The 25,077-nt window shown below is 36.6% G+C and overlaps 2 protein-coding genes across 5 annotated transcripts in view; one reads left to right on the plus strand and one right to left on the minus strand.

Annotated features, from left to right (window-relative positions):
- Window positions 1–25,077, plus strand: part of LOC132203041 (ly6/PLAUR domain-containing protein 6-like) — a 90,357-nt gene continuing 65,280 nt past the window's right edge. For 2 of the 4 annotated variants that reach the window (XM_059630470.1, XM_059630473.1), the window contains exons 1-2: window positions 1–127; window positions 15,471–15,779. The gene's annotated coding sequence lies outside the window, so the exon portion shown is untranslated. The remainder of the gene's footprint in view (window positions 128–15,470; window positions 15,780–25,077) is intronic. The other 2 variants (XM_059630471.1, XM_059630475.1) reach the window with 1 other exon arrangement.
- On the minus strand, window positions 8,197–8,854 carry LOC132203410 (uncharacterized). Its single transcript, XM_059631188.1, has 3 exons — window positions 8,796–8,854; window positions 8,567–8,741; window positions 8,197–8,499 (listed from the first exon to the last, which is right to left on the minus strand). Exons 1-3 carry the CDS (start codon window positions 8,835–8,837, stop codon window positions 8,261–8,263), a joined length of 456 nt encoding a protein of 151 aa, XP_059487171.1. The 5' UTR covers window positions 8,838–8,854; the 3' UTR covers window positions 8,197–8,260.

The raw sequence follows: 25,077 nt of genomic DNA on the forward strand, positions 1-25,077 counted from the left end.
CAGAGCGTATATTGAATTATTCGCACGAGTGTTGCCGCGAGAGCGTAAAAAGGAAACTCGAGACGCAGCCGCTGCCATTGTCGGTCGGTTGGTTAGCGAATTTCGTTTCGCCTCCTGGAGAAGTGTGGTGAGTACAAAATTCCAACCTGCTTGAATTTATTGCAAATTAGTTTTGTGTATATGAGTGTATATAAATAATGCTGAGCTGCGATTGTAAATCAAATTTATAGGGTTTTCAAGGTGTGTACATTTGTTTTTGGGTTAACTATACACCGCAGTAACAGATTTATGGGACATTTATATGGATCTGTTTAATTTTGAATTAATATTTCTAGCGTCAAACTACCTTAAAACAAGGACAAGGAGTTTATTATAGAATTTATTTAAAATTTCAAGTCCAAATCTCATTTAAAAGTTACAAAATGATTAAAAATTATTTTATTCTTAACGTTGACTGGATATTTTTTCAGTTTGAATTTTTGGTCATATCTTTGAAAATCAGAACTATTTTGTTACGAGTGCATTATTCCCTCGCTCTTTAGATTGCAACATTATATGTTTTTAGGATCCTTAATTCATTTAAATACTTCAACTGTACTGAAAGTCTTCTGTAATTATTTGATTTTATTCAATTAATTTTTTTTTTAAATTCGAAAATAATTCACTATAGAAATACCGAGAAATACTACAAAAACAAAAAATATTTTGAACGTGCTTACTACCTGCTGTAAGGTAGCAAGAAAATTGCTTTCATGCTTCCTCCGATTTTGCACACCAAGCTGGAGCGGCGATAAACCTTCTTGTGTGTTAGCAGTTGGGATTTGGCAGCAGGCGGGCGGACCGCGCCCTCTATAAAGCAAACGTAATCGCGCCCGCTCACCGCGCGAGAGCTGTTAATTACGGCGGCGCGGCAGCTATTTGAATAAGGCCCCGATTTATTTGATTAGATTAATACTCAGTAAACCCCGTGGAGATTTTGTTCCACACCGCGTAGATTAATAAAGATATAAATTGTTTTTATTAAAACGCGCGTCGCGAAAATAATTAGATTTCGCACTGTCTATGATTTACAACAATGCCAAGCGGATGGCGCACTTTTGAGTTGGCAAACATAAATTGCTGCGTCAAACCCGCCAGAAGTTAATTTACCCTTGAGCGATTTCCAGTCGGATTTTCGCTCTTCCGCTGATATCAAAAGTGCTCCTGTCCCGTCTGCCTTGTTTTCCCGTCGGCTTTTAGTGCAAAATTTTCCCATCACAGAGGCAAACAGCCAGCGAATGAGTGAATTATGGGTGGCGTGGGTGCGTTTCCATTATCAAAACTGGGCAGCGCGCTATCGACAAAGCAAACAGCTCCATTACAGCCGTTGCTGGAAAACATGACGGTCAATTATTTTGCTTTGATTGGCACCTCCGCTTGCACTTTTTGCGACTCACGTGCAAAGAACAAAGGGAAATAAAGTGAAGGTGCAAAAAACAGGTTGATGGCAAGTTTATTGGCAAATGGGAAAGGGGAAGTGCTAAATTGAATGAAAACGACCACTTAGAAGAATTTTTAGAATTTCGTTAAAAGTTAATTTTTGTTTTCATTTTAATTTCTACGGCGTGAGAAAATTTTTATGGATAGAATTTAGAATTTCGAAAGGAGAAGCAACGCAAAAGAGGCTTTAAAAATTCAATCGGCTTTCTCAATTTTCTATAAATAATCTGGCTAGTAATATTTTAAAATGAAATTGTATGTTTAAATTCCATAATAAAAGCACGGCATGAAATTTTGTAAAAAAAATCTGAAAAAAGGCTTAAAATTAGGATTGTTATAATCAAATCAACTCTTAAATATCAGCAGTTTCTTTTCCTTTTGGTGACAACCTTTATTGTAATGTGTCTATGTAAGTGGCTAATTGTAGTAGAAAATATTAATTAGAAATATGTATTGTAAGGATTATCAAGGAGGTATTTTAAATTTTGATTTAATATTAAATTAATTTGTAATTTGCAATCACATGCATTTTTCTTGTCAGTCTTTAAAACAGACCGAGCTCATTAGGCCTAGAAGATGGCTCAACTGCAAGAATGTGTATCACTTCCCTTGATTTATCGGAGTTCCGAATTCGCCTCCCTGCCGCAATCAATCATAGAGCGCTCAAAACCATGAGGAGCAGCGCGACGGGAATTCCTTTGTGCTCTTCTGCTGGTCATCGCTTTCTTTCCTTTCGTTATAGTGAGCCAATTTTATTATGTGCCTGCCCGCGTAGTTATCGATCATCTTAACGCAGGACGAAGAATTAAAAAGTGGATTTTCATTTCGGGCGATCCACGCAGGCGATAATGTGTGTCTGCCTCTTTTCACTCCTACATGCATGCAAAGAAGTCGGCGTATCTTTTTTTGCAATTTTCTTGCTCTGTTCATCTCCGTAAAACCAACATGCTCTTTTCACGCCATGACAGAAAACATTCTAAGTACTTTTGTACACTAAATAATTTACAAATTTGCATGCTGTGTATAAAAAAAATATGGAAATGTTGATCAGCTTTTCAAACATTTAAGGCAATTTTTTATGTATAAAAAATTATTATTATGTAACATTATTTTTAGCGAGAAAATGAAGCAGTTGCAGGATCACGATTCACGCTGCATGATGCTGGTAGACTGATTTATTGAAACGAGTTGTGACAGAGGGATTTCTTAATTAAAATTGACAGCCATAGTCAGCTCCGTTTAATTAAAGCCACGCGCTTGTTATGAACTGAACAAAATTTTCACGCAATATACAAAATTACAAGGTGAGAAAGCACCGCTATGAAAATGAGAGTTTATGACTTTTTTAGATTAATTCAAATTTACACTTTTGGAAGATTAAAAGGCGCTGTTCGAGAGAGAATCAAGAGCGCTTGCTTCAAGCAAACTCGGCTAATAAATCATTAGGCAAATTACACGCTTTGAGCCGTCTGTCTTGTGCTCGCGTAATTTCCTCAGTTGGTATGTGAGATCGGAATCGATTATAGGCTATATCTGATTCGAGAACAATGCACTGAAAGGACTCGATCCTACTTCATGGCGGAGGAAGTGAACACGTTCGTTGGTTATCTCTTGGGTGAAGTGAGACCAGCGCAAAGTTTTGACAGAAACTCGGTCGAATGGTGACTAATTGCCGGAGGGATTATCGAATCCTAATAAATTATAGAGCCACTCCTATTTGATAATCATTCGTGCTCTGAAAACTCTGCAGATGAAAAAATGCAATCAGTCGAGACTAGATGGAACAAATAAAAGTGTGTTGGCACACGGGAGTGGACGTTGTTTCTCTTTTAAGCGACCATCGTGACAATGGCGCACTGCAGTGATTACGCTTTAAAAGCAAGCGAGCGCCTAAAATACGGTGAGTATGAAACTGTGAGAGGAACGTGTTGTGCTGCGTGTGTGTTAATGCGATTATAATGTCATCGTCCAAATAAATTCTGTTCCTCTGGGGGCACCGTGTCCGGGCTCAATTATTTTGAATCTTTCACTGCCATGCATCCTAATTATAACTCAAAGTTAGTTACATTTTGTTACAAAATTTTCCTCTGGGCCTTAATTATCCCCCTTATTACAAAAAAAGATATGTCCGTTGGGCATTTAATAAATAATGATGAAATGAATAAAAAAAATTGTGATTTATGATTTTGCTTGGGTTTATTTGTGTTAACATTTCACAAATCAATTGATTTAAAAGACTACCTTTAGCGAAATAATTAAATATTTAAAAAAAACTTCAGCATTTTATGTTAAAATTGATCTCTTTTTGGTCTCTCGACGGTTATGCAATTTATAGACAAAATTTTAAGGGGACGAATTTGTGGTCTTGTCAGCATAAATTACGCTTGAGCTAGAAGCAGTTTTTTTGCAAACTGCTCTTCTTGGCGTTAATCTGAGCAGCCCAAAGTTGAAGCCGCCTCGAGCCTCGCTGCCAGGGCTGTGCAAAGCCATAATTCATTCATCGCGTATATCGCGCGAGAAATAATTTATTAAGCTGCGACGTCATTATGGCGGCCGGCACACAATTTTTTTTCTACCCAAAAGTTCTGTTGTTGTAGATAGTAGGCGCGATTATGGTAATTCTTCTTTAGCTTTATAGCTCATACCAGAATTTCAGTTTTAAATGCGTTTCACGTTCATATGCTGAATTTGATTTATGACCTCTGTTGAGATTGCGAGTGGCTTTTATGTTAACGATTTGCATCAATCTCATTTGCTATTTTATTGTAGTTGGTCGGTCAAGCGTTTACTGCTGGAGATTCTGACAATGAGTGCAGATCGAATGTCTGAAGGAAAAGGCGCAAGTAGTAAACATCATCAACCTCTGCTCCTATAGTAATCTAATAAACCCAAGCAATCACCCCTTTGCTTTTGGAGAATTGCGTTGTAAAAGAAAAGGTCGCAAATCTCCAGGAGAAACAAAGACGTGACTGAACTTAACGATATCCGGTGATTATTTGCAAAAAAAGGTGTCTATAGCTTTTTACAGAAAGAGAATCTTTTCGTTTTTCCTTAACAAAATTCGCACTCCAAAATTCCAAATGCAATTTTGCTTGCGGTGAGGAAAATTCCATAATTCACATTCCAAAATGAGTTCAATTTCATTGTTCCTGGGGCGCCCATCCCTCACAAATCGCAATACCCAAAATAGCCGCGAGCAAAATAATGCAATCTCGGTTTGTAATATTTGAGTCGACCGCACATTTGGTTTGGTGCACAATTGAATGTCAGAGAGAGAAAGAGAGCCGGCTGCTGCAGGGAAATTATAATTCCCATTCAGGTGCGCCGTCCGTTTGTTGGTGGCCGCCGAAAAAGCAATTTGGCTCGCGTTTGCTTCACATCAGCGGCACGTCATTTGTGGTCGATTCGGAAGCAAAAAAGTCTCACAGAGAAGTGTGATTCCCATAAAGTTCGTCTCGCTTTGATTCCCGACAATTTAATCGCGAGGGGCCAACGGCCATTATTTTTTGTTCAACACCTTTCTTGTTTTAATGCACAGATTATACAGCCTGGTATTATTTCTACATCAAAGAGCGGCAAATTTTACTATTGATTTTAAAATTCTTCTATCGATATTTCTAAATAATTGTTCATTTAAAAGTTATAGCACTTTGACGTATGTTTTATCATTATCAAAAGGCCTATATTTCAGACTTTGTTTTATAATATAAAAAGCTTTTAAATTAACGATGGTCCCATGGGAGTTGAGTTACATTATATTTTTTTTAACAGCAAAATTCTTGCTTTTGAACAAAGAAACTCATTACGACCCTTCGTGGCAAGGGTTTAATTATGGAATCTGTGTAACTCACTTTCCACGTGAAATTCCACCACCAACATATTTTCCTTTTTTATAACAATGCATTTGGTTTAATTCCCTTTAAGCCAACAGAAACAACCAATATTTTGCAGATTAGAGTAGCGTGTGTGTCCGTTGATAATGCACGCCCCTGACAAATTGCGTTGATGTGAGCGGTACGGAAACGATGACCGCCTCAGATAAACTTGACAAACGAGCCCCTTTTCCAGAGAGCCCATCAATATTGCCCGCGTTTGCTTTAGATAAATTAGTGCGTCGGACAAGCCAAATTAATTAATTGCAAGCAAAAAATACAGCCTACGCTTGCGCCGAAAACATGATATGTGTGCTCCAGGGCAAAAGGTCGTTTAAGAGAGTAATCTATGAAATGATTTTAAACTAAATAATTTATTTCCTCAATTAGAACAATGGTGAGTAACTATCTCCTCGGATTAAATTTTGAATAAAAACCTGAAATTATAATTATGAAAAAAAAAGAATTGCGCATCGGACCGTTTAATGTATTTTCCACAGTGAAAAGGCAAATAACCCAGTCGCTATCAACAAACCCGCTCGGCAGCTGTAAATAATCAACTGAAACGCGGTCGTGTGTGTGTTTCATTTTCTGCCACCATGTTGTTTAAATACATTTTTCGGCATACACAGGCAAAAATGGCAAAAAAAAGAGGCGCTTGATTTGACGCGATGTTAAATGCGTAATTTCCCGATGGAGAGCGGATCCCTTTACGATAAGTGTACATGCGCGCCTTGGTAATGGCCCCGCTTAAAACATATAAAAAAAAAATAGCCGCTCGTAAAAAGCGTCCGTCTGTCTATACTGCCGATACAATGTACGAAAAAGGTCGGGATGCCTTTTCTTATGCGCTCCGTCGGCCGTGCTAATATTTTTTAATGTCTATACCTCTCTGCGGTTTCGCGAGATTCTCTCTTTGCTGAGACGAGCTCACATGCCAGAGTAGCATAGCCCAGATGATAAGGATCTTTATGTCCTTTTCTGAACTAAATTTGTTAGAGGAAAAGCGGTAAAAGATGCCTTATTTCTAATAACTTGGAAGCACCAATTATTTGATATTAGTTTAAATAATCCTCAAGATAGATACAATAAATTTAAACCAGTTAATTTTACGCATTATGTGACACTTCAAGGCTAAATCGTATTTAAATAAATAAAATAATCTAACTTTGACTAAAATATTTTTCTAGAAATTTCATTTTTTTAATTTGTGGCAAATAAACTATCAGAAAAAAACATTTTCGTTTCCTGGCTGTTCCTGAAATTAAATATGGATTTTAACTATTGTGAAAAATTATTTAAATTTTGTCTTCACTGAAGTTTGCGTTGAAATGTTTATGGCCAATATCTTGAAGCATGTTCATACTGAAAGCACTTAACGTTGCTTTTATCACAGCGCGTCGTCGTCGTTTAAAATTCCAATAAAATATAATGCGTACCTGCCCAACGGTCAGCTAAATGCGGCAATCATTGTTTTTCCCATGCCGCACAATCAATTCGTCACCTTTGGCAGGTTGACGTTTATTTCTCGCGCGGCCGCGAATGCTAATTATTTCGCAATCCAGTTCCGATCAAACATGGCCGACGCCAGTGATTAATGCACGCGAATTGCGCAACCAGCTTTTTACTAAAACCACCCTTTTGCATTTAACATTTCCATTTTATCTTTCCGTCGGCATTTTTGATGTTAAAAGCAAATTTCGCAATTCATATCTGAAAAGATTTTATATTATTTTTAATTTCAGTAATAAATAATCCCAGCGAGACTAATTGATGAATAATTTTAAAGTTTTTTTTGGTTTTTTCCTCGAATTTTTAACCACCACAAGTAACCGATTGAGTAGAAATTTATTGCTGAAATTCGGTAATTGCTTTCAGACCCAATCAAAATTTTGGCGAGAGCCGCTTCTCATTAACGATCAAATTTATCGCCTCAGCCTCCATTTTAGGCAGGGATTTTTCAATTTTAAGCCGTTGAGCCGCAAAAATATTTGACGGACGCCACCTGAGCGAATGCCCGCACGAACCACTGCTTTTTAATGCGCAGCCGACGACATTTGTTGTCATTAGCGTCACTATGAGATTGCATGACGTAATGTTGCTGAAATTTCCTCTCTTTACGCTGGAGCGCAAGCCTCCAAATGAAACGACCTTACCGGCAGCAAGCTCAATATTTTTCAATTTTCTTCATTTCGCTTCTCGTGGGCATTACATTATTTTTACATTATGATTTACGACCATTTTCTTTTGCCGGGTTACTGCTTTCAGTTAAAGAGAAGTCGGCTGTAAATCAAAATATCAATTTGATTCGATCCTGCCTGAACTATAAATTATTTCGTTTTTCAAAGGCGGCTTGCAGTCTTTTACTTTCTTTTTATTAAAATGTGTGATGCTCTCTCGCTGAAAATGCGAACATAAACCATTCAAATAATGCAAACAAACATACGAGTTTCTTGGAAGTGAGGCGAAATGCATTATTCACGCTTGTCATGCGATGCACTTTGGTTATTAACATTCTTCGGCGTAGGGGCGTTTTTACTTCTTTACATTGCTGCAATCTGTTTTAATTATCTCTGCACTCAAGACTATGGAGTGCAAAAAATTATGGGCAGTGCCTGATCAAGCATGCAACTAAGTACATAAAACTTGCTGTTAATCTGGCGTAATCATGCATTCATTTATTCATTAATTAAAACTTTTATTGGTGATTTATTAGCTGTAGACTATTTATTATAATTTAATTTTGTATCTACTATGTCTGCGAAAAATAAATTATGCATAATCAATCGTAAATGCTAACTGAAGCTTGCAAATTTCAATTATTATTATAATTTTATTTGAGTTAATTTGTTAAATAAAATTTATACAATCAGCATTCATATTTTATTCTGTCAACAATGGATATTTTATCAATTTTGCACAAACTCGCACAGAAGTGCTGTGCTGGACGAATTATCACAAGGCTCGTCAAACCAGCCCCCAAAATAAGGCCAGAAATAGATGCAAATCGTGTTTTTGTTGTGATCCTCAGTGGGTTCCAGAAGTCCCCAATGGAACTGTGAAATCTGAGCACCACTCGGCTCCCAAATCCACTTCTTCGCGTTCTCCGGGCGCACGGCGCCAGTCCAGAACACTTGCGAATGGTAGCCTTGGCGATAAAACCAACGCGATTAAATCACACTCATCTCGAGTGTTAGGATGTCAAATTCCCTCACCTTGGAACACTGTCCAATTGAGGACGGCGTCGTACTTTCCAGGTTTGTCGAAAGTGAGAAGGGTCATGTTGCGTTGGTTGCAAGCGGCCATCGACTCGTCCCTTGTCAGATAAGCGTACTCCGCGTAGAATTGCTCGCCGCCTATTGTGACAAATTCGCTAACCACAACCGGAATCTGTTCATTTACTTCTAATTAAAAACATGTTTGCAATTTTTTTAGTCAGATTACCGCCAAAAAGGCCAGGGCCGCGATCACAAGTTTAGTCTCCATCGTGTCTCTGAAACTGATAAATAATATTTTACCCTCTATTTATTAAGTTTTTATCTCACTATTTTATCTGATGGTGTGATCTGCAAATCACTTTCTTTGAAATTTTTGTTTTCAGCTCTTGAGATGTGATATTACTTGGCAATAATGACAATTAGAGACTGATAATGGCAGTCGGAAATCAAAATAGACTGTGCAAGTCATGTCTTTTAAAGTTTTTACAGAAAAAATTATATTTTTTTAAATATCCTCATGACAATGATCAGAATGATATTTGCAACTAAATAACAGCAGGACGATATAAATTGACATAAAATATTAAATTACATTGCTGATTTTGATTAAGGATATTTATTTTCAAATATTCTTTTTTAATTAATAAAGAAGAAGTACGAAAAATGTGCATAACTTGTTTACTAACAGAGGAAATGATGAACAAAAGAAGAAGAAAAATAATTTCTTCTTCTTTATTTTTATAAATGGCAATATTGGTAAAAAATATGCACCAAATACATTAGATATTTTAATTTCAAAGGCTTTTTTGTTACAACTTTTATTGCAAAAACTTATTATTTTGGTGGTCCTTTGGTTTCTTCTGAGAGCTCTCACCCCTTCACGAATGAGCAATAATTTACTCGAGCGTCACCATAAAATGTGTGCGTGCGTTTATTATTCTATTACTGCTGGGCGCGAGCGCTCCATAAAAGAAAATCCTTTGAGAGATACGTGTGCGTGGCTCGATGAGTCTCACTCGGTTTAACCTCTCTGCATGCCGCGGCTAATGATAAATTTATTTAATGATCACAAAGTTGGAATCTCATAAAATAATGAAACGACGCCGACCGAAGTCGCGAACGTCGTTTTTCTCTTTTCCAAGCTGCTTTATTTCTATCCTGTTCCCGGTTTTATTTATTCGGAATGATGCGAGTTCGTGTTTAGCCTTTCAAACACAAACCTGGCCAGCATAAATACAGGGCCGGTGTAGCGTGTAATCAAGATGTAGTCTCTCTACTCTCTGTGCAACGCTGCAATTGTGTGTGCATGTGCGTGTAATGACAAAGTAACACGCAAGATTCGAAATTTTCCTCTCTCGCGACAGCAAATTTATCTCCGAAGGCTTTATTTGGTTGTTCACGCTTCCAAAGCCGATTGTCCACTCCACCCTTGTTCCACCATCCGTTAAATGCAAAAACCATGAAATTTGCAATTTCTCGTCGCTTATGATGCGCATGAGTTGGAATTCCTCTTTAATTATGACCGGAAAAAATACCTTTTGCCCATAAAAATTGACTATTTATAAATTTATATACCATTTGAATTGCTTGCATACTTTTGAAAACGTCTCTTCAGAGGTTGTTTGCTTTGCCCTTTCAGATTTATTGGAATTTGCCTGCCTGTGAGAGAGCGATGTACTTATAAATATTTTATTGACAGTTTAATTGGAGTCGTGCAATTAAGTCAGGAAAAACGAAACAATCACCATATTTCCATCTGAATATCAAATATTTGAAACATTTTTTATTTTGAATTAATAATCAAATAATTTGACTGATGAAGTTAGCTCTTCATTTCGAGTGGAAACGTTGAAAAATTGTTTAATTTTGTTTTAAAAAAATGAGCAGATTTTTTTTTAAATAAAATAAAGTAAGGAATAAGCCAGTTTATCACTCCAATTCAAGTGTTATATCCTCTGCAATTAATCGAATTGCCGTGAATTAATATATGAAATGTATAGGTTATGTATGGTGGTCGTACTTAATGATTGGAAATTATATTTTAGATGTTTTGATGATTTTGTAAAATAATTATAAATCAATATCTTCTTGGTATATTTGGTCCTCGTGTACTGTAATTATAACAATGATATGTTTTGGGTAATAGTCGGTTCTCTAAATCTCTGCCCTGTCATTATGGTACATTAGCCTTTAAATATTACACCGCTCTTTTTCAATGAAGCCATAAAATTACGCAAAAGCAGCAATTTGCACGCACTGTCGTTTAGAAATTTGCACCTATTTGCAACTTGTTTTTACTAACCCCGAGGCCTTAAAATATTTTTTAAGCTAAGGACTATTTTTTTAATATAAATAACTTTGAAAGTTCTGGAAGCAGAATTTTCTTGTTAATAAATAAAAAGCATTTTTTATTTGTTATGCTATTTAAAATTGATGGATTTGAGATTGTAAAAAAATCATATTTCATATTTTCTACCAATTAGAATGAATTAAATTTTAATAAAAATCTGCTTGCTATTTAGTACACAAGATTTTGTGCTCAAATGTAAATATCAGCTGCACAAAAATAAATAAAACCTGCTCCCATCAAAAGGTGAGTGTAAATGTATAATCTTTTTTTAGCCGGTGCCATAATTTATTATTATTACATTACCGTTGTCGACATTTATCAGGGAGCGTTTATAAATCGGTATGTACACGTACATTACGCATCACCGTCGGTGCTCTTCTGCCGGGTGGTGAATGTCAGGCATCGATTTCGCATTAGGCAGGTCACACGCTCTGGCATACCAAGTGACACAAACCGGCGAGTGCTCACGTGGGAGAGAGTGTGTGTAATATCAATCAAACGAGAGAGAGAGAAGAGGTAATTTCGCGTGCGTATCGAGCGATTAATCATGTGTCCAATTTATTTCGTGAGGAGTTTCATCACCCGCCTGCTGGTGTTGTTGGTAGGCAGCTTGCTTTGTTCTCGCGCGCCGGACTTAATTTATTGCTTTATCAAAATTAATCATAAGCAGAGGGGTCTGGATGTATTCGGAGATGTTTACATTTCTCCCATGCAATCCTTACATTAAAAAAATTATTAGAGAGAGAAAACGATTTCTTATTATCCACTTGCCTTTTTCATAATGATTGTTTTACCAAGTTTCAGAGATTTCATTCTGAAAAAAAAATTATTTTCCTTCCTGATTGATTGTGAAAGAAATCGTAAAATCAAGCTTGAGTAGGCGTTTAAAGTCAAAAAAGTTATTTCTATACATGCGAGTAAAGGGAGGCGAAGTTTTATAAAGAAGGATTTCCGTTTCACGGCAGGCGGACATGGAATTAAAGGACCGTTTGAATATAGAGTTGCAAGAGAGAAACTTAATTTCACCGCGCTCGACGCAGGAGAAAATTCTTAGAAGATCATAATTTGAATAGGCATGTCTAAAAATCAAATGTTAAATATTTGTTTAAATCGAGCAAACTATAAGAATTTTAACTTAAAATATTTATATTCTATGAACATGGTCATAGATTTGGCAATTCATATAGCTAGAATTAAAAATTAATAAAGACTAAAAAAATTCATCTGCGTCACTTCGCTATTCAAATATGGGAAGAATTTTTTGCTCTACACATTGCTTTTCACAGTCGACCGGTCAAAAGAGGAATTAATTGCTCGATTGTCCGGCAGTTTCAATCAAAAAGCGATGCATTCGAATATCCATTGATCAGTTAGGGCGAGACCAAACACACACACGTCGCCTCAAACTGTGCGTGAAATTGGCTTCCTCTGATCGCATTTGTTAATTTATTCCCCCAACGAGAGGGAAGCCGACGGGCGGCCAATGTTGATGCTGCGTCATCACTTCTCTATAATAATTTATGTGCTTTAATTTTTTTTTCATGCAACAACACAATTGGACCAGTTCTCACATTTTGTCGTTGAAAATTTTAAATTTTACATAATACCATACAGTGATTGTGGAAGGAATATAATTTAACTTATTTTTTGCATGCTATAAAAACTATGTATTTTATTTCTTAAAAAAAATTTAAAATTTATCTGTCTTAATTTATGAAAGCAATACTTATAATTTAAGAACTGAATGTATGAATAATTATTAACTGCTCTTACCTCATGCTAATTTTCTTAAAACATTTCCCGTGATCTTGTGCTGAAAAATTGCACACCTCCTTGAGCTTGTTCTTTTATTTTCACCGCCAGTTCACAGCATTCGCGTGCTATTACAAGCGGAGAGCTTTTTCATCCTGTCAGGCAATTCATACAAGCAACAATTTGCATTCGATGGCCATTTCTCTGCGCTCTGCAAAAAGCTACAAAACCGGCAAGGCCTAACTCAATTGCACCGGGACAAGAAAAATAAGCTCAACGACAGCAGGGGGTCGACAAGCGAGAATGGAGCAACCTTTCCCAGACTGCAATTCTTCTTTTCTTGTGTGTGTCGAGCTGGCAAACGTCTTCACTTTTTAAGGAGCGCGCTTTGCCATTGTAAAAAAGACATCAAAGAAGAAGACGTGCAGTTCGAGATTTGAAATTTCTCGGAAGAGCAGAAGTTCACAGCATTTGCAACATAAATGCTCAAAAATTCGGAGCTTTTTAATTAAATTATTGTTTTATTTATCTCTTTATCAATTTATTGCATCCTCGATTAATTTCATTATGTTGCATGGAATTGATAAAAAGAAAATTTACGATTGAACACAAATTTGGAAAACCAAATAACTGTGGTACTATTGCAGGGCTAATTTATGATGAATGTAATCTCTCTCGAGCGCGTGCTGGATTTGCACAAATTTGATTTTGCCGCACTGATACGGCATCCCACGCTGAATGCAATTTGTAGTGAAATTAATGCAAATTCCCCTCTGGTATTTGATTCTAAATCCAACTCTGCTGAGAACGTTTCGATTGCAATTCCACCAAATTGGGTTTGCCAAAATTTATATTAAATTAGTAAACCCCTGTTTAAGCGTCAAGCCCAATTACGCCAGCACTTCGGACCAATTATGGACCATTAATTCCAAAGTTTATGTGCGCGGAGGCAAAAGAGGCAAATTACACACCTTGAACGAGCCTGGTCATTCTCTCATACATAATGCATGATCGATTAAAAATTTCCCCAGGTGTCAAAATAATGCGAGCAAAGACTTTTCAAATAAAAAAATCTTTATAAGACTATGATAATAACTTAGTTAAGCCAGTGAGAAGTGAAAAAGCTTTAAACTTTGCAATTACAAAAATCCGTTTCAGTCTTTAAAAATTAAATATATTAATGAAAAATTTTTTTCTGTATTTTTTTAACTAGATTTTATTTATGAAATAATCAAAATTCATTTTTATTTAATATGATTTAAACGTTTGAACTCCGTACTTTTATGCTGAAACATATATCTTTCATTGCAATTAGTGTAATCAATTTTTTTTTTCAACATCTAGATTTGTGGATGTTGCAAATACCCAATTTTTATTGTTTTGGCTCAAAGGCTCTGATCTAATTACGAGCAAACAAAAAGTATTGCACCTCTCACTCATGCTCTTTACGACTCTTGCCGTCTTGCCTCGCACAGAGAGTGTTATTACCCTTCTCTCTTCCATCATGAATTTTATATCACTTTACGTCTTCTCTGCGTGTGCATTGTTGCGGAATTTTTATGTGGCCATTCTTCGTCGGCCGTAAATTTTCCAATGCAATTTCATCTCGCAGGAGATACAGAATGGCCCATTAAGTAGGGCTACATTATGTGATTTAATCAATTCGAAAAAGTCTTCGCGGTTGCCACGCACGCATTAAAAATATATGTACATATTCAGCAACCAATAATAAGTTTTTGGTCGGAAAATATATAGGCCACTTGGGCATAAATCTGATACTGCTTATGTGTATCGATTTATTCCCAAGGAAGTTGCGGAAATTGACAACTTTTATCGCCGTGTTTACGGAAATGAAGAGACTTATCAGAAAATCCTATTTATTATTCCGATAGCCTTTTTAGCTTAAGGGATTTTCTCTGCGAAATTTATATAAAAATAAGATGCAACGTTTCGAGGTATGAGAGGGAGTTTTAAAGTAAAAACTTAAAATATGGAGACTTGCTGAAAGCGGCCATTTTTGCAAGCAGCTGCCGGGAGGGCGCAAATAAAGCCGGGCAATTAATTCCGCTGGCGCACAAAATGCGCATTTCATAAGACGCAGAGAATAATTTGCGCCCCCCTCGGTTAGTTATGATCACCTGCCAACACCACCCGAGAGGCGCCGGAAAAATGGCTGCGCGGGTGCGAACACAAGCCCAATTTCCACCTCATTATTTTTAAACGAAAGCAAAAAGGAAGAGTTGTCGTTGTCACGTCTATGAAAAAGGAAACAAGTCTTTTTAAAGCCAAAAATTAGAAAAAAAAAAAAAAAAAAAAAAATGCCCAGGAATCAAATAATTTTTTTCCACAACTTTTGCTTACCCCAAAAGCTATTGAACAGAATCAAATTTTTGATAAATACAACCTATGGAAAAACGCGTTGTCTAATGAGTCAAGAAAAAGAATGTATAAGGCAAAATATAATTTTTTGGCGTTACTTCTGTTCTTCTGTTTACTTTTTTAAATAGAAAATAAAAATTTTAAAATTTTTAGCAAATTAATTGAAACAAAGCAATGGTTCCATGTCACATCATTCTGTATTATATACCCACAAAACATTTGTCTGATATACTGTTATAAAAGAGACAGAATTTGGAATTGATAAAAATTGATAAACAAGCCAAGCATTTTTTATCCAAGCTTTTTTACACTCGGAGAAAGAGAGACGCATAAAATATATGTCAATAAGTTACAGCAACTTATTCATAGCTCTGTAATTGTATGTACGCTTCATTGCATAAGTGGTAATTGCTATTACAGAGTGTCCGGTGAGCCAGGGGAAGGCGTAGAGTGGGAGGCGCGCACACCTGTGCATACTACAAACCTGCCGCACGCAGCGCCGCTCGCGAGAGGATTCCTGTGTTGCTGCTGTGCCGCCGCTCTTCCCAAAAAGCAGCGCAGACAAGCAAGTCCGTCAGACTGGCAGCCAAGTCAGTCCGTGTGCGCGCGGCCTTGGGAGCAGTCGCAGTCGGCGAGTTCGTTAATCCCCAGGCGAAAAGTGCGTGAATGTTCTGGCTGGCGGAAAACGGGCAGGATTTTTGCACAAACGAAACTTCGGCACCAAAAAAGGTAAAAAAAAAAAAAACACATACAGTACGACATGTAGGAAGAGGAAATAGTTTGCCTTGAAATGTCTGTCCTGACACACCGAAAGCCTGTCTGAAAAAGAGTCAAAAGGATAACATTTTCCAAAAATTTTTATTAATACCTTCACTTTGATACATGCATAAATTAATTTTATTTTAATAGAGCTGATGCTTTACAAATAACTTATTACAATTTTTAATCTCAAATTATTAATAATATTACATGAAAAACTTCTTAATACTACGGCGAAACATTATTTAAGATGTTAGATGATTTTTAATTAATAATCTATCTCTGATCTATGATAATAACTCATTCTTATTTAATTTATTTTTAATGCGTTTGATTATTCATCCACATTGATCGATTATTTGAAATATAACCATCTCAAATATATTTATAGTTAATAGTAATTAATATTTTCTTAATTTTTTTATTACAATAATTGTGCTTAATACTGACCATCATCTGCTAATTCCTCCTTACTTTGCAAAGTTGAAAAGCAATATTCGATATTCATAATTTAACCTTTCCCTCAATTTTCTGATGGAAACACAAATTCCATATATAAACAGTATTTTCCTTTTGATGGAACAATTTTAGTTAATTATATCATAATTACAGTCTCCTTCGTTTTCTGTTTGTGCAAAACATCATAATTTTCCCATGCCTTCAAAGAGCTTGTGATTTTTTTCTTCTTCTTCTTCTTCGCTGCGGGAGTGGTTTGGCGCGCACGCAATTCACTCCTCCCGGGTCGGCCTGACATGTCCATCAAATTTCATTTCACGGGGCGATTGGTTTCGAGGGCGAAAGAAATTTGATCTTTATAAAATAATCAGCTTCCACATGTGTGTGCCGCTCCTTGTCCCCTGGCACCGGCAGTCCACATGCATGTAATGAACTGTATTGGAAAGAAAGAAGGGTCTTTGTGAGCACACCGGCCGATCCTCAAAGGGTATAATAATAAGAAAATTCCCTCCTTTCTGGGCTAAATTTCTTTCTCCGAACACTTCCCGTCTCCTTTTCGCATCCCTTTTGTTTACTTTCTTTTTGAGGAGTGAGACAGAGATTCATTCCCTCTCTTTCATTTCAGTAAGGAGGTGGCGAATCTAGAGAGATACGAACGCTTTGCTGATGAAAATTGGCCCGAGCACTCAGACTCCGATTGTAATTTGGACAAGACAAATATTTTCATTTCGGGCCACTTCAAGTGACAGGCACTCCCTCGTAGAGACGTACACTTTTATTAAAAACGCCCCTTCCTTTGGCATTCACGGTCTCGCGGAAAATTGCTCTTTTTGCGGGGATTTGCATTCCAAATGAGCATTCTTAAAGTGAGACCTGTCGAGGAATTCACCGAATTTCACGGAGATTATTAAAATTTTACTATATTGAATCAATCTCGATGTTCTGCTTTCGCCGCAGACAAGAATAAAAGTTTGTTTACAAGACACGGCACGATTTCAATGACGATCGCTCGTTTCGTGCACGTGGAATCCAATTAAGCTGGGCGGCTTGTTTTCCCGAAGAGGAGACTCGGTTTTTCCCTCCGGATCAAGCAGCGGCTCACTATGGTTTCGGGGCTCACTCGACCCGGCCACGGAATCCAAATTACAGGTTTCGGCCGCTGCGTGGCGGTGTAAATGCAGCACGAAAGAGCCTTTTGCTTTAAAACACCGGCTCGTTGTGGGTCCATTATCTCTTGGTAAAATAGATCGGAAACTAAAATGTGTTTGGGTCAAAAGTATAAAATTATTTTACGAAAAAAGCGGCCAAAATTCATTTTTCGATCTATAATAAAATCTATAGATCTAGTGGAGTCGGAAGATTTAGATTTGAATTTCATGTGAGATTTTGAAGGCAGAAAAATATAATTTATATTATCTTGGATCTGTCTTGGATCTTAGCACAAAGATTTTAAAGATAAAATTATACATTTGCTCAAATAAAATCATATTTTGTTTGTTTAAATTATTACATATAAATTTACAGAGCGATTCACATTTTCCAAAAAGAAAAAAAAATTGTGCATTTATTTGTCGTTCAGGTTTGAGATTTTCTTATTCTTCACTCTCCCGATTGGAAAAATTCTTACCGCACGTTCAACAAAATGTACCTGCTGTGCACTTGGTGCAGAAATAAAGCCTGATTGCTGTTCGCTTCACTACTTCTCCATTTCCAAGTCTCTATACATTTTATCCCTGCCGGGATCGAACAAGTGAGACACATAAAGAACATCCATTTCCCGCTCGCCTCTGCCCCATTTGAATATTTCCATCCTCTTGCTCTCGGCTTCACTTGATATAAAATTTTGCGAGAGTACAAAGAAAGAAATTCCGCAGTAGCTCCGAACACATTTTCCCTTAGGAGGAAAAATTATGTTAATTTTACACGCGGCGGCGCGCCGAAGAAAACTTTTATTGGCGTGAGAAAACTTTTTTCTGACACCGTTCGGAATATTTTTATTTAAGGAGCCTCGGGGCGTTTTTATTGCACCACTTTTGTGTGTGTTCTCGGAGAAAGAGAAGAATCTGGCTCCATAAAAAGGTTCATTCCGAGGCGCGCAATGCCCATTATTAGTCATAACGACATTATTTGGCGAACACGGATTCATTTTCATAATGATACTTGCAGGCCATTTGGCAAAACTAATGTGCATTCTGAGCACTTAATTCTCTTTCCTCCCGCAGCAATGAGACTTATTTGCAAAAAGTGTGCCTTTTAAGTGCACGCCACAATTCGCAGAAGTAGTTTCCTCTTTGCTGCGGTTTTAACTGCAAACAGGGTTGAACCCGATCCAAAAATTTACACATTCCTTCCTTAAAGCACATATTAATTCTTAGTGGTGAAGTGTCTGAAAAAAATGAATAACTAAAGCTGCAGTGTCTTAAAATATTTAAAAAAAAAAAATTTCTTAGGTATTTTATATTACAAAACTGAAAATACAGTAATAGATATCGCTGATTAAATATTGGAGAGATCGAAATAGCTAAAGTTGTCAATGATGTAATTTCAATGATGTGGAAATTGGAAATAAATAAATAATGTACTCATTATTTTCCTCCAATTACGTTACGTGGGGTTATAACAGGATTTATAAAAAATGTGTCGCTCTCTCGTCGACTAATTATCTTGCCGCTTATGAAATATTGAAATGCTAACAAATGAATCCCTACCAAAAGTGTGTTTAATTAACAGACTATGCTTTCGAGCTAAATTAATTTCATCTGCTGCTGCTCCGAACACAATAACAAACAAAACAACGGCATAATGAGATTTGCGTTTGCCTCGCGGAGAGAGATCAGTTAATAGTTTTCCAGCTCCATTCCGAGCACGTTTCATTCCTTCTGTTGTTAACTGAATTTAAAGTTTGCGGTCGTCTGGTGGATTTCCACGATATCTTGGGTTATTGCACAGTTGTTGAAATGAATTATTTAATAAATAAAAATAAGTAATTTTTCCTCTCTTATGAAGAAATTAAAAAGCCATCATTAATAGTAGACAACTTAATGCATCGTGCGTGTCTGCAAATCATCATAATTAGACTAGGGTGGTCGAGTGAATGGAGGGGGTGCCGTGAGAAAAGAAATTGCCGCCTCAGGTGGTTTGTTTTCTTCCCTCTTCACAGGATATGTCTCGGCCAATTAATGAATTGACGCGCTGCACCTGCTCCCGACTTAAAGCAGCAAGGGGTTGGTCGGTGAGAAAAATTTTCACTCCCGGCCTTTTTCATTACTCTTATTGATATAAGTTTTGGAATGGTTATTCATGCCGTCTTCACGGCGCAATTCAGTTTTGGTGTTTGCTCAGGAAGCCAATATGCCTGGCTGATGGGCAAAGAAGTATGGAGGGTTTTGTGAGAGCATTCATAGTAAGAAAAGAGATCTGTTTGTTTCCCTGAATCGACAATAACGCTCCAAAAGTAGTCTTCGAAGAAAATGAAATTGTGGAAATTGTAAGATGTATAATATATCATATTTTGCTGAAAGAGCAAAAAATTTGATTCGTTGATTTTTCTTTGTAGATAAGGGACTCTTGAAAACTTATAAATGCTCTCTTTCGTGGAAAATTTTCTCATCTCGAAAATTTTTTAAAGGGAATTTGCTGATAAATTGTGCAAAGATCTTCATTAGGTCGTTTATAACCTCGTGGAATTTTATATGCCGTCAATAAAAATGATTGCTGGGTAATTATCGCAATTTGCTCTGAGAAACGCAAGCCGCTTTGTAGTTTGTATCGCTCCCAAGTTGCGTTGTATTATAATTAAAATTGTTTACATCCCACGAAGGCACACAAATTTTGTGATCAAATAACTCACTTAAGCAGAAACGAGACGACAAGCCTGGATTTTTAAGACAAACGCTTCCGAACGTCTGCCGGAGGGATTTTGAGCGAATCCCAAGAGCAAACATGAGACGAAATCCGTTTCGCGGAATCGCAGAGCAGGTGCCTCGCTCGGAGAAATGACTGTGCGCGAGGGCAAATATTTATGGCAGGGGTTGGAAGGTCACAAGTCGGCCCCCAGAATACTGTTGAAAGATTTATGTGCGAGATGACGATGGAGGCACCCGCGCCCAGCTCATTCACTCTCTCGCGCGAAAGGCCACAAAAGGGCGCTAAAAGGAGCCAGAGATGCGTCCCAGATAAAAGTATGCGGTCTGCGAGCGTGCGATGCAGAAAAATGAAATATGCGCCTCCACTGCACGATTTATCGCCGCGGAAATTTGTTTTATGCGAAAATCTGTGCCTACGCTGAGTAGCCGGCCAAATGGAAAATGTGAGAATTTTTCAGAATATTCCATCGGATGGACTGTGGGCTTTTCTTTCGGAAAAATAAACGAGCTTTAGGAGAATGGAGTTTTTAATAATTATCTATTTTATTTCCACAGGAAAGAAGTCAGGAGGGGTTTTATTGACAATTTTTCTAATGTGCCGCATGTTAGTTACAAATAAAAAATATTTGAACCTTTTCTCGTCAGGTTTTTAGAATTAATTAGATTTAAAAAAAAAAATGTTGACTTATTGCTGAAACATTATTTCAAGTATAAAGTTAGTTGTTGAAGGGTGGCATCATGCCCCACTTCAATACCTTTATCGTGATGCCACTGGGCAACACGATTTTTAAATCAATATTTGCAAATAATCTCAAGGTGATCTTAAATGGTACAAATTCACTTGATAGAGTATCTCGAAATACAAGTAAAAATCTGTCATGTCTTTGTAATTTTTGCTTATTATTCCTTTTCTAAAATTCGATTGAATCCAAGTTAAAATAATATACTATGCTGTTTAGAGAGCAAAATTCCATAAATAACTTCAATTATATATTGCATTTAGTTAAGTGTTAAGTTAATGAAAGCCAATCTTTTTTTGATGTCCATGAGGACTAAAAAAATAACTATTTATTATCGTCCCTGTACCAGATTACTTTAAAATTAACTCCATATTGATGCACACGGATTAAGCAGAAAAGTATCATATTTAATGAATGCCTCAACATATTAAATATCATTTTCCGATATCATAGACATCTTTCTTGACCCTTTTCTTTCCACGTAAAAGTTATTGCCATTTTGGCAAAGGCTTTTACTTTGAGCGTGTCACGTGGAAGGAAATATGTGAAAGCAGGGTAGCTTTTTGCGGATATAAAGGACAGAAAAGCTCTTGGTATCGGATCAGGAAAGAAAGGCTGAAAAGGGTCTCCAGGCAAGACGCATAATATTTTAAGAAATAATAAAACGCATCTACCCCGCCATAACCCATAACCGAGCACATTTAAACCAAAAGCAACAAAATAATGGCCCCGGTAAAACGTTTCCTGTGTATCACTCACGAGCAATTTTTTTTTTTGCGAAGGGCGAGGAAAGAGAAAGAATAAGAGTCGCAAACCGCAGGGCATAATTATTATGCCACGGCCTGATAAAAGATGAATTCGCCGATAAAGCGGCTTTGCAGTGGGCGGTTTCCAAATGAGAAACGCGGCGTATCACGAGACAAGAGAGAGCAAGATTTGCATCGAATGTGTACTTACTTTTGTTCCGAGGCAGTTTCGTACTCGTGCAAAACAGACTGCGCGCAATTACATCTGCCTAATTGTCAAGGGCTGCGGGGAATTCAAACTAAATTATTTCTCTGTGCTCATAAATTATTCATTCACTCTTTTTATTCAGTGCAACACGATTATATTTTTATTATCATTACATTCAGATTATTTTTTAACACGATTCACGTGAATTTTAAAACATCTAAAATATGATCAAATTCCAAATTAGATCGTAAATAAATAAAATAATTTTCTACTCAAGAAAAACAAAGAAGGTTAAAAATTAAATCTTTCAGCTGAATTGAAGAAATATCCACTGATATGTGATATCACAAAAAAAAAACAATTGTCAGAGTTTTCAGCAATAAAAATAAAAAAGTAACAATTTGACTAATAAGCAACAATAACATCAATAGTATCATTGTCTGATATTTTCCGTTAAAAAGCCCACCCGCGAACAAAAACAGACCAATTAAAGTCGGATCAAAACTCTCTCTACCCACGTCCGGAGATCGGAAAGGTGAAATCAATAGCTGCGACGTTTTTCTCTGAATTCCATCGGCTGAGCAGAAGTAGCGATATATAAAAATTCCTGCGGGCCTTTTGTGTTCGCTCCCCCGAAAGTTTTAATTAATGTGCTGATGCATTAAACCCGACTGTGGCGATGGTAGGACGCGATAAACTTCTGCCTCCTCTTCTTTATTTCTTTCTCATCTCGCGCGAGAACGTCGCTCTGCTTGCAGAAAAGGCCCGGCTGCAATTATTCATTTTGTTTTTTGCTCTAGCCGTGGCTTGCATATTATTAAAACTTTAAATAATGCCCCGACACAAAAAGTGAAAATAACACGCGGCTAACGAGCCTCTCTTTGTGCTGCCTAATAATCATATTTCAGCCGCTAATTGATTCAAATGGTTCGAATTTATCGCGCCAATTAATTCGCCCAGCCCTTCTCCGTCAAAACGGACGCTTCTCAGCATCAGGTGTCGCGCGGCGGCTCCTTTTTCTTTCCTCGTCCGATCACTTCATTTGCATAAATCGATTTTGCTAGGCAAAGGGGAAATCTCGTCTCTCTAGATATTCTGTTTCAATCAGCCCAATTTCGGGGCAACTTTTTGTGAGCGAGTTGAAATACGACCTCTGCAGAGAACAAACGTTGAGAAATATAAAAACGGCGTTTTCATTCTCTTCTAAATGATTACTCTGTAATTTATTACAAAATGTAAGCCAGTTTTTTACAATCATTAAAAACGAAACAAAAGGTAAAATTTGGAAAAAATATATATGAATTAACTTCAGATAATAAAAAAAAAAGATACAAAATGCTGTATAACATCTTTGTTGTTCAATGTGCAATATTTCAAATAAAACATAGGATTATATGACAGGACTGTCTATTCCCATTATTGATATATTTTCTCAAAATCAATTTATGCATTTAAATATTCATAATTAAAGTGATTAATAAAAAGTAAAAAACATGTTGAAAAAATTAAAAATTATTTTCGTATCATTTTTTTTAGCGTAGCCTTTATTGTTGTTTATTTTTCCTAATTGTTACAACGCAGTCTTTACATTCGATTGTTGAAAACAATTCTTATTTGAAAAAATTAATTGTTGGTCAAAACGGCACCCCAACTTGCAAGAATTTTGCTAAAACTTCGGAGTTCAAAGACACCCCATCTGCCGCATTTTCGCTATAATTTTTATTACCTCAATGTAAGTGTTAATTCCTCTTTTTATACTTTCTCTTAGAAACACGCCGACCAGTTATTGAAAGCTGCATGTCTTACTTGAGTAAGCTGAGAAGGCAAAGCAGCTCGGCGTATATTTACCTCTTAAAAATAAAGTAGTTCTAAGAAAAATCCCCAGACGTTAGTGAAGTCCATAAAGAGCTGAGATGTTTTACGGCTTGCGCACAAAAAGCCGTGGAGGAAAACAAACAATTCGCATTACCGATTTAATTAAAAAAGTTCAAAGACGAGGGCGAAGCAAAAACACACACCTGCGCCACGCGGCGAAGCTTTTTACCATACCTGCTGCAGAGAGCATGCAAAACAAATTTGCGTTCTTCACTCGACTACCGACGTTGCGAGCCAAACGGCGTTTCGGCGCCTCAGGTTCAGAGTGGGAGAAGCAATTTCCATTTTTTCCAAAATTCTCCAGCAAATCGATCCGAAAATTACGATGCTCATAAATATTCCACCAGAGTTGCATCACTCGCTTGCTCTGGTTTTGCATAATCGCCTTCAGCTTGATCTTGTATTCGCATGCTGCACTTCTTGATCTATTGAATATTTAAATCTGATTGCAGACACTGCGTGAGGGCACATTATATAAGCAATTAGCGCGTCGGCAGCACCTCCAGTATAAATGTGACATTAATTACACGGCTGGCGCACAATTAATTATTCCAAACGGCAGCTTTTGATGAAGCACTATATATTTCGTTTGTAGAAACTTACATGCAAGTGAATGCTGAGGCCGGAGGCAAATTTTTTGCCCTTCAACGCCCTGGCCAAGCATGGCAGAGTTGTTTTTGTTTGCTTCTCTCCAGCGTAATCGCATTCAAAGAAACTATTGTAGGTGAGAGATGCACGTCCGCTTGATCTTTAAAAGTTAGGGCAGTGGTAAAACGTGGTGCTACTAAAATTTCAACCATGGCATTATTAAAAATATAATATGAGTTGAAAAAAATGATTTTACTTAAATATTTTATCAGATTTTTTTAAACTTGGTAATGGTTCCAGCAGCAGCAGACGGGTCGTCAGTACTAAATCGCAAGGGCAGACAAAACAAAGGTTTATTATGATGGGCCGTTTAAAAAAAAAGTTTTATTCTTTGTTAACACAATAGCTGTCATTTTAATGCGAATATTATTATTTATTATAAAAAAATTGTTAAATATTGTTATTTTTAAACATTAAATTTAAATACTTTCATTTATTTTTAGATTTGGAAAATATTATTATTATGAGAAGTTATTAAAGCCCAGCAATGCATATTAAACAAATTTTGAAACCTATTTTAACAAAAGCTCCTTGTAACGAGTAAACAAATTTATTTTATAGCTACTCATAATTTTTCAAATAAGTGATGTCTATTATTATTCATTAATTATGATTCCCTTCTAAATATTTTCTTGCGTTGGAAATTTGAAAAAAAAAAAAATAATAATAATCAACTGATTATCTTATGCATTCTGATTGTGATCCTTTTTGTAAAATTTTTTTGATGCA

Source organism: Neocloeon triangulifer, unplaced genomic scaffold, assembly GCF_031216515.1.
Source record: "Neocloeon triangulifer isolate White Clay Creek 2 clone unplaced genomic scaffold, ASM3121651v1 ptg000017l, whole genome shotgun sequence".
Lineage (NCBI taxonomy): Eukaryota > Metazoa > Arthropoda > Insecta > Ephemeroptera > Baetidae > Neocloeon > Neocloeon triangulifer.